Genomic DNA, 15,674 nt, shown 5'->3' on the forward strand with positions numbered 1-15,674 from the left:
GGAATCTGTGTAAAGCCCAGTTCAGTACTCGCAGGTCCAAGATTGGCCGCAACCCTCCGCCTTTTTTCGGTACGATGTAGGGGCTGTAAAACCCCTTCTTCATCTTGGCCGGAGGGACAGGTTCTATTGTGCCCTTCCGTAGGAGGGTAGCGATCTCCGCGCAAGGTAGCAGCGTTTTCGTCCTTCACCAAGGTTAAGTGGACACCGCTGAACCCGGGTGGACGCCTGGCGAACTGAATCGCGTAGCCGAGTCGGACGGTCCGGACCAGCCATCGCGATGGATTGGAAAGCGCAAGCCACGCATCCAAGTTCCGCACAAGGGGGACCAAAGGGACAACATCGTTGGACGTACCAGCAGGTGGGGCCTCGTGGCAGGGCGGAGCTCGAGGTGCCACACCATGTTGTGGCCATGCTGAGCCTAAGGACATCGAAGCACTTACCTGGCTCCTTGTGACAACCCCCGGAACAGCCTGGGACGGGGGAGGAAGAGGCCTGTCCTCGTGACCCGTGGAGACTGTCACATCGGGGGTGGATTTGTGCCACAGCTGGGCGCTTAGGGGTGGGAGACCACCGCTGGAGCGCCAAACCTGCCAAACAGAGTGGTGGACGGTGGTCATGATGACGGCCATGCACATCGGATACATGACCCAGGGAACAAGGAAACCGCTCTTGCTGAACTCTTGAGTACTGCAGCCACTTGGGCATGCAGCACAATTAAATGCAAAAGTAACAAAAAGATGGAGAGGTCTGCTTACCAGCTCCAGAGCAGCGGGTTTCATCGTCCCTGGGTCACCCGTCTCAAGGGCGCTTTGAAGCCTTTCACGGGTTCTGGGTGGCCGCGAGACGGGTGGCGTCTGCTTCCTGTGGTGGCCTCCACGCCGGGGCTGGGCCGAAGGGGTGGGCTGCGGTGGAGCCAGTGCAGTCACTGCAGGGGGATGCCCTTGGCGACGAGTAGACGGGGTGCAGGATCTTGAGCCACGCCGGGGCAGGATATGCTGGATAGCCTCCGTCTACTGCGCCACTGTCGAGAACTGCTTTGCAAAGTCCTTGATGGTGTCGCCGAATAGGCCAGCCTGGGAGATGGTGGCAGCAAGGAATCGTGTCCTGTCGGCCTCACCCATCTCGACCAGGTTGAGCCAAAGTTGGCGCTTCTGGATCACTAATGTGGACATCGTCCACCTGAGAGAACGCACCGTGACCTCCGTTGCTCGTAGAGCGAGGTCGGTCACCGAGCGCAGTTCCTGCATCAATCCCGGGGCGGAACTACCCTCGTGCAGTTCCTTTAGCACCTTGGCGGACTTGAAGGAGAGCCATGGCATGCAGGGCGGAGGTAGCTTGTCCAGCGGCACCGTAGGCCTTGTCTGTCAGAGATGACGTAAACCTACAGGCCTTGGACGGGGGCTTTGGGCACCCGCGCCAGGTGGCAGCACTCTGCGGGCATAAAAAATCAAATCAAATCAAATCACTTTATTGTCACACAGCCATATACACAAGTGCAATGGTGTGTGAAATTCTTGGGTGCAGTTCTGATCAACATAGCAGTCGTGACAGTGATGAGACATATACCAATTTACAATAAACATCAAATTAACACAGCACAATTTAAGCATCTGATATACACATAATTACACTCAACAATATACAAATAATAACATACACTGTACAGTATACAATACGCACTATATAGATACACATTATTCAATAAAAAAAAATATATAAAAAAAGTATATATAGTATATATAGAATGTACAGTATTGTACTGTATTGACATTCAGGCTGTCGGCTGATAGTCAGTTGTTAAGAGAGAATATAATATAATAATAATATAATTTATGACAGTCTGGTGTGAGATATAAGAGTAAGGGTAATAAAGTGCAGTGCTGATGTGTTTTGATCGTGAGAGATCAAGAGTTCAGAAGTCTGATTGCTTGGGGGAAGAAGCTATCATGGAGACGGCTGGTGCGGGTCCTGATGCTGTGATACCGCCTACCTGATGGTAGCAGTGAGAACAGCCCATGGCTCGGGTGGCTGGAGTCTCTGATGATCCTCTGAGCTTTTTTCACACACCGCCTTTCATATATTTCCTGGAGGGAGGGAAGCTCACCTCCAATGATGTGTCTGGCAGTTCGCACCACCCTTTGCAGTGCTTTGCGGTTGTGGGCAGTGATATTGCCGTACCAGGCGGAGATGCAGCCAGTCAGGATGCTCTCTACAGTGCAGGTGTAGAACCGTGTGAGGATGTGGCGGTTCATTCCAAACTTCCTCAGCCGTCTCAGGAAGGAGAGGCACTGATGAGCCTTCTTCACAATGACTTCAGTGTGGATGGACCATGTGAGTTCCTCAGTGATGTGGACACCCAGGAACTTGAAGCTGCTGACTCTCTCCACTGGTGCTCCATTGATGGTGATGGGACTGTGTTCTCTGTCTTTTCTTCTGAAGTCCACCACAAGCTCCTTTGTCTTACTGACATTGAGGGAGAGGTTGTGCTCCTGACACCAGTGTGTCAGAGTGTGCACCTCCTCTCTGTAGGCTGTTTCATCATTGTCAATGATCAGACCTACCACCGTCGTGTCATCAGCAAACTTAATGATGGCATTGGAGCTATGTGTTGCCACACAGTCATGTGTGTACAAGGAATACAGGAGTGGGCTGAGAACACAGCCCTGTGGGGCTCCAGTTTTGAGGGTCACTGAGGAGGAGATGTTGCTGCCTATTCTAACCACCTGGCGTCTGTTTGACAGGAAGTCCAGGATCCAGCTGCACAGTGAGCTGTTTAAGCCCAGAGCCCGGAGTTTCTCATCTAGCTTGGAGGGCACTATGGTGTTGAATGCTGAGCTGTAGTCTACAAACAGCATTCTCACATAAGTGTTCTTTTTTTCCAGGTGGGAGAGAGCAGTGTGTATTGTAGATGCAATGGCATCATCAGTGGAGCGGTTGTTGCGGTAAGCAAACTGCAGCGGGTCAAGAGAGAGAGGCAATACAGAGCAGATGTAATCTCTGATTAGTCTCTCAAAGCATTTGCTGATGAAGGGGGTCAGAGCAACAGGACGCCAGTCATTTAAGCAAGGTGCATCGTGAGCGCCTTTATCCACCGGGGGATTGCCGAATAGCCCTTGGCCGCCCCACCATCGAGGGTAGTGAGGGCGGGGAAGCTGAAAAGCTCGGAACCGGGCAGTAAAAAGTGCCTCCGACGCCCTTGTCAGCTCTTCATGCACTTCTGGGAAGAAAGGAACGAGGGCGGGGTGTGGCTTTGAGCAGCGCCGCGAGCCCAGGAACCAATCATCGAGCTGCGAGGGTTCAGGGAAGGGCAGAGGGTTCCACTCTAGCCGACGCTCGCGGCTACTTGGGAAAGTATGTCATCATCTCCGCGTCAGCCTGTGACTGGGCAATCGTCCCCAAAGGGAGGAGCCCAGCTGAGGCTTCCGCATCCAACTGGACGAGCCCGCTCTCCGATGCTGCCCTCGAGAGCTCATCACTTTCGCGGGCTCCGAATAATAGGTCAAACTCGCAGTGAGACAAGCCGGCGGACTCATCCAGAAGCCCGATCGGGAAAGACGAGCATGCTGGGGAATGGGAGGTCCGCGGGGGGATACCTGGCGGAGCCGGTCCCATTGGGGTCCCCAAATCGCCCCCAGTGCTAGCTGTTCTGGCCTCATACCCGTGGGTAAAAGGACCGAGGCGGGGAGCCTCTGGGGTGGCTTTCTTTCTTATGAAGGCGTTGCATCGTTGCCATGGACATGTCCTCGCAATGAGAACATGACCATCCACGAACGCTGTCTCTGCGTGAGCAGTGCACAGACACAGACACTGACAGAAAGACAGTGATCGTGACCGTCAGAAGGCAAGAGATAACGAGCGCAACCAGGAATAACACAATCGGAAAGGCATCTTTAAAAAGACGCGTCTTTAAAAAGATGTTCCGTGTGTGCCGATCTTTTAGAGAAATATACTCTTATTTCTGCCGAAGCGCCCAGGGGCATTCTCTGCATTGCACCAGTGCAGAGGGGGGAGAAGCCGCTGAAATGCGCCGTCAGATCCAGCAGAGGTGAATGAACAGTCGTGGGAATTCAGCTCAGTGAGCATGACCGTTCGGCTCCGAAGAGAAAATCTGAATGAGTGGTTGCATACCAACTCCTTTTATACCCGTATGTCCAGGGGAGTGGCATGCAAATACCACTCGCTAATTTTCATTGGCCTTTTATCAAAGACCAGAGGTGTCTCGGGCTCCCAAGAGTGACCCCTAGTGTCACTACATCGACACAATGTCGAGTGAGTGACAGATAGGGAACGTTAATTTCAGCATTTCTTTTAAAGGCAAGACTGATAGGTAATGTAATAAATATCGAATCAAGTAATTAACAGTAATCTCACATTTAATGTAATATAATATAATTACAAGTACTTGATTTTTGTAATCTCTACCTAATTCTGTTTACATGTAGTACATCACTACCCAACAATTGGTGACTGAGGCTAACATTCTGCCTAACATATTCTTTTGTATTCCATGGAAAAAAGAAAGGGTTTAAAACAACATGAGGTTTAGTAAATGGTGAGACAATTTTCATATTTGGGTGTACTATCCCTTTAAAGATGAATTTCTACTTGATCTAACCCTTAAAAATTACTTTTGTTGGTGTAAACCAATGTAGTTCAGGTTGATTCAGTTGTAAGAAATTATATTTCATGAATCACATTTTTAGGTTAACTGACAAACATTTTTTACTGTGTAATAGTCTCTCTGTGAGTTGTGGTTGAAATAAATGACTTTGTGGGGTAAAAGTAAGATAGCTAATTAAAGGTTTGCTAATTTATCACATCAGTTCTGTAATTAGGCTTGTGTCTCGATTCTGTTGATCGATGATGCCCTCAATCTCTCACCTACTTTCTGTTCAGAGTCGTTCCTGGTATCCGATGAACTTCTGCAATACAGGCACTTTGTGACCAAGCAGCTCTTTGAAAGGGAATTGACTGATGATGAGGAAGAGGAGGTTCTGGCCCAGTTTGCCGCTCTGGATCCAGATAAAAAGGGCCAGATTGAATGGTCTGACTTTCTATACCATGAGTCACTTTCAGTACTGCAGAAGTTTCGTACAGAGGTAAAATGGGACATGCAGAGCTGTACAGGTGTAACAGTATACCCTACAACTATTTAAATTTAAGTTTAAATATAAATATAAATGTCAACGTTTGTGGGGGAAATCTGTGAAATTCTACAAAATAGATTTAACAGATACATTCAGTAAAATTCAGTAGTATTGCCCTCAAAAAAAGAAATCAACGTGCTGCTTTTAAATGTTCATGTAACGTGAAATCAATTCCATTCTGCTGAATTATTGACAAGCGCCAACCCCCATCAGTTTGGTTTCCATCCAACAATTTTTATGTGCATTTTGAAATTGCGCAAAAGAAATCCTGAATGAAAATGCTTGATATACGATTAAACTCTCAAAATTAGCTTAAAATGTAATGCGCTAGGAGGAGGTGGATTTTCTTGAGATTTGCATTAGTTAAAATTAACATTGAAGTGATGGAAAAAGGTGTTTTGAACATAGCTTGATATGACTGGCCCAACGAAAGGACAGACTGTGGCACACAGTTCTTTGAACATAGCTCTTGATATTCGGAAGTGTTTAACCCACAGCTGGTCTTTAAAGTGGGTCCTCACAATCTGCTTAATGCTGGCAGTTACTCGGTTAAAAGAATTTGGCAAAATGTGCATCCCGAATATACACAGTATATATATATATATATATACTCTATATTATATACTTATAATTATTTTTATTATTCTAAATTACCTTTATTTGGGGGCTTTTCTCAATAAATATTGGTATATGTTTAATTGCGATTCATTTAATTAATTAATTGATTGACAGCCCTATTTAAAGCATAGAAGTTGGGGGGTGGAGGGGGTTGTGGAATTATCTGGATTTAGATATGGTAACAATTTGTTAAACCGAGCTCAGAGTACAACACTCTGTTGATAGCAGAAAGCATTATAAAATTAGAAAGAAAAACCAATCCAAAAATCTAGTGGATTACCGTAATTTTATTTTGTGTAAGGGGTGTGAAAAAAACCCTTAAATGTGGTTAACACATGTTCTTCCGCCTTTTATATACTATCAAATGTGTGGTCACAGGTGTGTCTTTCTTTACATTTTACAACAACTTTAAACAAGACTCATCCAATCAAATTGGAAAATTTTTGAAACAAAGGATAAAAGTTAGGAAAGGAGGAGGCGAGAACTGTCTTAACAATATAAATAATATTTAATGGTTAACTTAAAAACACAAACACATACAGGGCAGCTGCCTGTAGTTCTGCCACCTCCGGTCGCCTTTATCCCTCTCGGGCTTGATCAGCCTGATTAGGGGCCGGGTGTGCAGCATCACGGCCTGGCCCCGCCCTCCACCCCGCCACATTCCTCCCTTGTTCATTCTCTGAAAGAAGGTGCCTTTTCAGCCCCGTCTGCCGGCAGGTCATCCCCGCCTTTCTGGATCTGGGAGTGGACAAGGGGAGGGAAACACCACAACAATAACAATACAATACTAATATTTAAAAAGAGAGGGAAAGGCCAACACGGAGTGACAGCGGGGGAGAGAGAGGAGAGAGAGAGAAAAAAAAAGATTTACTTGCAGGTTCTCTGATACGCTGAAGCTTGGTCCTCGGCCACTCCTCCACCCTCTAGTGGACGACAGCCGCACCTCCCCGGGCGGATCGGAGGCCGCTCGTGGTCGGCGGTCATCTTTTGACCCTGCCACGTTTTAGCGGCTGGTAGGGGTCTCCTCCCCTGGCAGGGGCCCTGACCGCTCCATTTACCTTTTATTGGGGGCCTTTCTCAATAAATATTGGTATATGTTTAATTGCGATTCATTTCATTAATGAATCGATTGACAGCCCTATTTAAAGCATAGAAGTTGGGGGTGGAGGGGGTTGTGGAATAATCTGGAACAGATTTAGATATGGTAAAAATGTGTTAAACTGAGCTCAGAGTACAACTCGCTGTGCGTTTCCATCCACTACGCCAAGCGCATTATCTTGAGGGAGTCACCTTGTCATGATGAAGCAGCTGAATGACATTCTTGTTTCAGGGAGAGTTTTATTTGCAGGATTGGAGCAATTGTACCTCGTTTTATTAAATGCTGCTGCAGAATAAGTGAAATATCTGATATAATGAGGGCTGAAATGGATGTGATGCCCATTCGCCACCAGCCTCCGTTTACCTGGGAGTACCTACGCTAAAAAATGCTAAACACTTCCGAATATCAAGAGCTATGTTCAAAGAACTGTGTGCCACAGTCTGTCCTTTCGTTGGGCCAGTCATATCAAGCTATGTTCAAAACACCTTTTTCCATCACTTCAATGTTAATTTTAACTAATGCAAATCTCAAGAAAATCCACCTCCTCCTAACACACTAAATTTTAAGCTAATTTTGAGAGTTTAATCGCATATCAAGCATTTTCATTCAGGATTTCTTTTGCGCAATTTCAAAATGCACATAAAAATTGTTGGATGGAAACCAAACTAATGGGGGTTGGCGCTTGTCAATAATTCAGCAGAATGGAATTGATTTCACATTACATGAACATTTAAAAGCAGCACGTCGACTTCCTGTGTGATCATATTTTTTTTATATAATTTTTTTATTTTTTATTTTTTTGAGGGCAATACTATTGAATTTTACTGAATGTATCTGTTAAATCTATTTTGTAGAATTTCACAGATTTCCCCCACAACGGCTCCCCTCGTGTTCGGCGGCCGTGCCTCCGCTTTCAGGCGGCCGGGCTCCTCCGTCCCCCGGCAGTGGCAAGGCCTCTACTACGGCGCATCCCTCCTCCCGGGTTTCGGCACCAGTGTAACAAAGTAAAAGGGAAAGGAGGAGGCGAGAACCGGCTAAACAATATAAATAATATTTAATGGTTAACTTAAACAATAAGACAAAAACATACAGGGCAGCTGCCTGTAGTTCTCTCTCTCTCGAACTGCTGCCTCCGGTCACCTTTATCCCTCTCGGGCTTGATCAGCCTGATTAGGGGCCGGGTGTGCAGCATCAAAAAACTCACAAGGGGTCGTTAAGTGTTATAAGTACACTGATTTTTATTGATCTTCGTCCAAGAATTCATGTTCTGTTCTAATGAAAGTCCTTCTGAATGCCTTCCCAAAATCTAATATTTATGCTAAACTGATACAATTATATTCTATTTATCCAGAACTCATTGGTGAGAATTCTGACAGCAAAGGAGAGGGATCGGGCACGAGCCGTATTCCAGAGTCTAGACCAGGACAAAGATGGAATCATCACCGCCGGAGAAGCCAGACGGGCCCAGACCTCATGGTTCCACAAGATAAACAAAGAGTCACAGTCCTGCAATGTCAGGTGAGCCAAACATATGGAAAGTTACCACATTTCAGAAATTAAATACAGGGGCATTTTTAGTTCTGCTGTAAATATATAACTGAAATTTCCAATGTTATTATCTATACATTTCTTTTTTTGCCACTTTAGTGATTATTTCACTTTGCAGGCTGTTTTGAAAACGTCATGACTACTGGTGTAACCTCCGTTCCCCGATGGAGGGAACGAGACGTTGGTGTCGATGTAGTGACACTAGGGGTCACTCTTGGGAGCCCGAGACACCTCTGGTCTTTGATAATAGGCCAATGAAAATTGGCGAGTGGTATTTGCATGCCACTCCCCTGGACATACGGGAACAAAGTTTGTGAACACTACTGGGAATTAATGGTGCACGTCTTCAGCTCCAAGGGAGGTGGAAGGCGCTATGTGCAAGCGATACACCCAGCCAGCTATCCCGGGCTTATCCACTTGTGTTGCGTGCCACTACCTGGGATGAAACCGGTTCCACCCGGAGGTTGTTGAACCTTGCACAGGTGTTGGGTGTTGCCCAGACTGCTGCTCTGCAAATGTCTGTTAGAGAGGCACCACTGGCCGGGGCCCAGGGAGCCGTTACACCCCTGGTAGAATGGGCTGGTAGCCCTATTGGGGGCAGCATGTCCTAGGCGACATATGCCATAGTTATGGCATCAATGAGCCAGTGGGTGATCCTCTGCTTGGAGACAGTGCTTCCTTTCCGCTGTGCACCAAAGCAGACAAAGAGCTGCACAGAGATTCTAAAGCTCTGCGTGCGATCCAAATAGATGCGTAAAGTGCGCACCGGACACAGCGACGACAGGGCTGGGTCTGCCTCCTCCTGGGGCAGCACTTGCAAGTTCACCACCTGGTCACTAAAGGGGTGGTGGGAACCTTGGGCACATAGCCCGTTCAGGGTCTCAGGATCACGTGAGAGTAACCTGGACCGAACTCCAGGCACGTTTCGCTGACAGAGAATGCTTGCAGGTCACCTTCCCTCTTGATGGAAGTGAGCGCAGTCAGGAGGGCAGTCTTCAAGGAGAGTGCCTTAAGCTCGGCTGACTGCAAAGGCTCAAAGGGGGCTCTCTGTAGACCCTGAAGAACTACAGAGGTCCGATGAGGGAACGAGGCGCGGCCTGGAGGGATTCAGCCTCCTGGCGCCTCTTAGGAACCTGATGATCAGGTCGTGCTTCCCTAAGGACTTACCGTCAACTGCGTCATGGTGTGCTGCTATGGCAGCAACGTACACCTTCAAGGTGGAAGGGGACAGCCTCCCTTCCAACCTCTCTTGCAGGAAGGAAAGCACTAATCCGACTGCGCATCTCTGGGGGTCTTCCCGACGGGAAGAACACCACTTAGCGGACAGACGCCACTTAAAGGCATACAGATACCTCGTAGAAGGGGCCCTAGCCTGAGTGATCGTGTCTACCACAACAGGTGGGAGTCAGCTTAGGTCTTCCACGTCCCATCCAGGGGCCAGACATGGAGATTCCAGAGGCCTGGGCGCGGGTCATTGGGGGAAACGCAAATTTGCACATGCCAGGGGGCCAGCTGTGTGCCAGCGTGTCTGTGCCGAGGGGGGGCCTCGGTCAGGGCGTACCAGAGCGTGCAGTGGGGAGGATTCTTGGGAGATGAACAGGTGCACCTGTGCCTGTCGAATTGACTCCAAATCAGCTGGACCACCTGAAGGTTGAGTCTCCACTCTCCCCTGAGGGTAACCTGTTGCGACAGCGCGTCCGCTGTAGTGTTGAGGTTGCCCGGGATGTGAGTGGCTTGCAGCGACTTGAAGTGCTGCTGACTCCAGAGGAGGAGACGGCAGGCGAGTTGTGACATACAACGAGAGCACAAACCACCTTGGTGGTTGACATATGCTACCATTGTCGTGTTGTCTGTCTGAACTAACACGTGCTTGCCCTGGATCAATGGCCGAAACCTCCGCAGGGCGAGCAGAATTGCCAACAACTTGAGGCAGTTGATGTGCCAATGCAGTCGCAGACCCGTCCAGAGGCCAGCGGATGTGTGCCCGTTGCAAACAGCACCCCAGCCCATTTTGGAGGCATATGTCGTGACCACGACGCGCCTGGGGACCAGTTCTAGAGGAACACCTGCCCGTAGGAGAGGTCGGTCCAAGGGCTGAAAAGATGGTGACAGACCGACGTAATGGCCACGCGGTGTGTCCCGTGGCGCCATGCCCATCTCGGGACTCAAGTCTGGAGCCAGTGCTGAAGCAGCCTCGTGTGCATCAACCTGAGCGGGGTGGCCACCGCCGAGGATGCCATATGCCCCAGGAGCCTCTGAAAAAGTTCCAGTGGAACCGCTGTTCCCTGTTTGAACGCCTTCAAGGAGACTGAGTCCAACTCCAAACCGAGAAAAGAGATGCTCTGAACCGGGAGGAGCTTGCTCTTTTCCCAGTTGACCCGAAGCCCTAGTCAGCTGAGGTGTGAGAGCACCAGGTCCCTGTGTGCGCACAACACGTCTCGAGAGTGAGTTAGGATTAGCCAGTCGTCGAGATAGTTGAGAACGTGAATGCCCACCTCCCTTTACGGGGCAAGGGCAGCCTCAGCGACCTTCGTAAAGACACAAGGAGACAGGGACAGGCCAAAAGGGAGGACTTTGTACTGATACGCCTGACCCTCATACACGAACCGCAGGAAGGGTCTGTGTCGAGGAAGGATCGAGGCGTGGAAGTACGCATCCTTCAGGTCTACCACCGCGAACGAATCTTGATGCCGGACACTCACCAGAATGCGTTTTTGCGTCAGCATCTTGAACGGGAGTCTGTGTAAAGCCTAGTTCAGAACTCACAGGTCCAAGATTGGCCTCAACCCACCGCCTTTTTTCGGTACGATGAAGTAGGGGCTGAAAAACCCCTTCTTCATCTCAGCTGGAGGGACAGGTTCTATCGCGCCCTTCCATAGGAGGGTAGCGATCTCCACGCAAGGTAGCAGCGTTTTTGTCTTTCACCAAGGTGAAGTGGACACCGCTGAACTTGGGCGGATGCCCTGCGAAGTGAATCGCGCAGCCGAGTCAGACGGTCCGGACCAGCCCTCGCGACGGATTGGAAAGTGCAAGCCATGCATCCAAGTTCCGCGCAAGGGGGGCCAAAGGGACAACGTCATCGGATGTACCGGCAGGTGGTGCCTCGCGGCGTGGCGGAGCTCGAGGTGCCACACTACGTCGTGGCCGTGCTGAGTCTAAGGACATCGAAGCACTTACCTGGCTCCTTGTGACCACCCCCGGAACAGCCTGGGACGGGGGAGGAAGAGGCCTGTCCTCGTGACCCTTGGAGACTGTCAAATCAGGGGCGGATTTGTGCCACAGCTGGGCTCTCAGGGGCGGGAGACCGCCACTGGAGTGCCAAACCTGCCAAATAGAGTGGTGGACGGTGGTTGTGATGACGGCCGTACACACTGGATACGTGACCCAGGGAACAAGGAAATCGCTCTTGCTGAGCTCTTGAGTACTGCAGCCACTTGGGCATGCAGCGCAATTAAATGCAAAAGTTAACAAAAAGATGGAGATCTGCTTACCAGCTCCAGAGCAGCGGGTTTCATTGTCCCTGGGTTGCCCGTCTCAAGGGCGCTTTGAAGACTTTCACGGGTTCTGGGTGGCCACGAGATGGGTGGCGTCTGCTTCCTGCGGTGGGCTCCACGCCGGGGCCAGGCCGAAGGGGCGGGCTGCGGCAGAGCCGGTGCAGTCACCACAGGGGGACGCCCTTGGTGATGAGTAGACAGGGTGCGGGATCTTGAGCCGCGCCGGGGCAGGATATGCCGGCTAGAATCCATCTACTGCTCTACTATGAGAACTGCTGGGCAAAGTCCTCGACGGTGTCGCCGAATAGGCCCACCTGGGAAATGGGGGCAGCATGGAATCGTGTCTTGTCGGCCTCACGCATCTCAACCAGGTTGAGCCAAAGGTGGCGCTCCTGGAACACTAGTGTGGCCATCGTCCGCCCGAGAGACCGCGCCGTGACCTCCGTCGCTCGGAGAGCGAGGTCAGTCACCGAGTGCAGTTCCTGCATCAATCCCGGGGTGGAACTACCCTCGTGCAGTTCCTTTAGCGCCTTGGCGGACTTGCAGGAGAGCCATGGCGTGCAGGGCGGAGGCGGCTTGTCCAGCGGCACCGTAGGCCTTGACCGTCAGAGACGACGTAAACCTACAGGCCTTGGACGGGGGCTTTGGGCACCCGTGCCAGGTGGCGGCGCTCTGCGGGCATAGGTGCACCGCGAGCACCTTTATCCACCGGGGGATACCCGGCGGAGGCGGTCCCATTGGGGTCCCCAAATCGCCCCCAGTGCTAGCCACGCTGGCCTCATACCCGTGGGTAAAAGGACCGAGGTGGGAGCCTCTGGGGTGGCTCGCTTTCTTACGAAGGCGAGCTGCGAGCGCAACGTTGCCATGGACATATTCTCGCAATGAGAACATGACCATCCACGAATGCTGTCTCCGCGTGAGCAGTGCCCAGACACAAAAGACAGTGATTGTGACCGTCAGATGGCGAGAGATAACGAGCGCAACCAGGAATAACACACAATTGGAAAAGCATCTTTAAAAAGATGCGTCATTAAAAAGATGTTCCGTGTGTGCGCTCTTTTAGAGAAATATATACTCTTTTAGAGGGGAAAAATGCTCTTTCAGAAAATATACTCTCTAGTTTTTCTGCCGAAGCGCCCAGGGGCGTTCTCTGCAGTGCACCAGTGCAGAGGGGGGAGAAGCCGCTGAAATGCGCTGTCAGATCCAGCAGAGGTGAATGAACAGTAGTATTCAGCTCAGTGAGCGTGACCGTTGAATGAGTGGTTGCATACCAGCTCCTTTTATACCCGTATGTCCCGGGGAGTGGCATGCAAATACCACTCGGCAATTTTCATTGGCCTTTTATCAAAGACCAGAGGTGTCTCGGGCTCCCAAGAGTGACCCCTAGTGTCACTACATCGACACCAACGTCGAGTGAGTGACAGATAGGAAGCAGGGAAATTTTCGAGGACAGCTCACGCAGAAAATCTTAAGTATATGACAATCTTTAAGGGTAATCATAGAAAGCGAGAGAATACTAAACATCTTTTTAATCACAGCTTAATCAACAATAAACTTCAGACAAAAACTTGAAAATCATTTCAGGAACTTGTCCAATTTGTCTGGCATCTTGGAGCAACAAATCAGCTCAAGCTTGCCAGTTTTTATAGCCATGGCAAAGGCAGCCAATGCTAACTGCTCTCATTTCATTAGCATGAACCCCCATCTCTGCTCATGAATTACTCCGAGCTGACTTTGCATTCAGAAGCTGTATAGAGAGAATATGAATAATTTAAGATGTGCATTTACTGACAGGCCCGACTTTGGGATTAATGCATAACCTAAAGGAAATGATATAACCGTTAAAGTAACAACTGTGGTAGGGTAAAAGTTTCTTAATGCTGGAGAAAAACAGCGACTAGGACAAACTTTGACAAAGCACATTTTGCCTGTCAAATCATAATTCAGACCTGACTCTGTGAGCCCCAAATTCAGAATGATGCATTTCTGCAGTGAGTTGTGCAGTTTTGTGGATGCTAAATGCATCATCTGTCCTTCATAATCATTCATTCCTCAATTGCCACCACACAACGAAAAGAAAAATCACAAAATGAGATCACTTTAATGTATCAATTGTTTATTTTAGACAGCAGTGAGATGAATGGAGAAATGTGCAAGTGGAGACTTTTGCTTGAGTCTCTTACTTCTCAGACTTTTCTCCCTGTATTCTCACGTGTGTCTCCTTTAGATTTTCAGAAGAGATCTCAACAATTTTCAAAACTGTGCTCTGATTTGCCAAGATATCAATGTGTGCAATCAAACGTAATTTTAACGTTTCTTATCCAATTCTTCCAAGGCCAAATTATCTGAGCCATATTATCCGCATTCATTTTATGGCTCTTTATTTTTAGGGGCTGTTTACACAGAATGTGTTCTAGAGTTAAAAACATTATTATCACACAGGAAATACCTGTGTTAGTTTCAAATTTTTCCCACTTCAATTAAGACCCATTGTGTCAAATTCTGTACAAGCGTAACCATGTGGTAAATGTTAATGCCCTGAAAATCATTTCGATCTGTGCCTTGGATGTCACATCCCTTTTGATCTTCGGCTTTGCTCAGAAGTAATTACTCGAATATTTTAGAAAATCAGACACGCTGTGCCTTTCATGTTACATCCATTCAAAGGTTTCATTTTGCTCATGTTTTGCACAAAGCATCACTTGAAGATTCACATGTGCACAACTGAAGTTCCAACTTTGGCTACCAGGAGGGCAGTTTGGAAATTCGTAAAGCATAGACCGATTTTTGTAAAACAAAACAACAACAACAACAACAACAAAAAATCGACTTATCGCCAATTTTACTGTGAGATCAGTTTGGATGTGTAATTAAACAGAATGCTTTTTTACATTTTTCTTTTGGGCAGTTTAGCCAATTCCGAACATTATTTTGCGGACATTTTTGATATGTCCACCCAGAGGAAACTTATTTCTCATACGTAGGCTGCACTTTCATAGCTCATGAGACATAATGGAGTTCCCAGTTACTGTATGCTTCATTTACATATCAACTCTGTTTCAGATGTTTCTCCTAAGAAATTTTAGGAGAAAAATCTGAAATAATCTGAAATAATAACTCAGCAGAAATGATTTCATATGGAAATCTCTGACTTTGATTGCAGCCTTTGAAATCTTGGCAAATCTGAGCACACTTTGAGACATTTTGAGATCTCTTCTAAAACCCTAGAAGAGACAAATGTAAGATTACTTAGGAGAAAAATCTGAAAGGCAGGAGCTCTCCATTTAATCTTAACTGCTGTTTAAGAGAAACACATTAGATAATATTAAAGAGGTCTCATTTGTGAGTATCTTTCCTACACTGTAAAAAGTGTTAAATTGCAATTGGTACCTATTATTGTTAAGTATTTCTTCCTTATCTTACCCTTGGAAATTAGTTTTGTTGGTATAACCTAACTTAGTCAGGTTGATTCAGACATGTTAAATAATATTTTTGACTATAATCAAACCAGTTAATTTAGATGTTACCACACAAAGCACATTTTAAGATTGTAAATATATTATTTTTTACAGTGTATATGTGGGAAAAACTAACTATTATTTTATTTCTTTTACATGAGCATGAATGGAGTGTTTAGTGTTGACATCATCCTCCATGCTTTATTGTTGTTTTTTTTATCAATCATTCCATCTTTGTCACCATTGCTGAATGTCCATTTATCCTGAAGACTCATGGGACTGTGTGCCCCTTTGTTCAATACTGGGTAAG

At 47.9% G+C, this 15,674-nt stretch overlaps 1 protein-coding gene across 2 annotated transcripts in view; it reads left to right on the forward strand.

Annotated features, from left to right (window-relative positions):
• The window catches only part of LOC127434014 (PHD finger protein 24-like), a 61,680-nt gene that overhangs the window by 42,165 nt on the left and 3,841 nt on the right, over positions 1-15,674 (forward strand). For both annotated transcript variants that reach the window (XM_051686434.1, XM_051686435.1), the window contains 2 exons: positions 4,897-5,099; positions 8,216-8,382. In XM_051686434.1, the coding sequence (XP_051542394.1) occupies positions 4,897-5,099; positions 8,216-8,382 (370 nt within the window). The remainder of the gene's footprint in view (positions 1-4,896; positions 5,100-8,215; positions 8,383-15,674) is intronic.

This window comes from Myxocyprinus asiaticus, chromosome 43 (assembly GCF_019703515.2).
Source record: "Myxocyprinus asiaticus isolate MX2 ecotype Aquarium Trade chromosome 43, UBuf_Myxa_2, whole genome shotgun sequence".
Lineage (NCBI taxonomy): Eukaryota > Metazoa > Chordata > Actinopteri > Cypriniformes > Catostomidae > Myxocyprinus > Myxocyprinus asiaticus.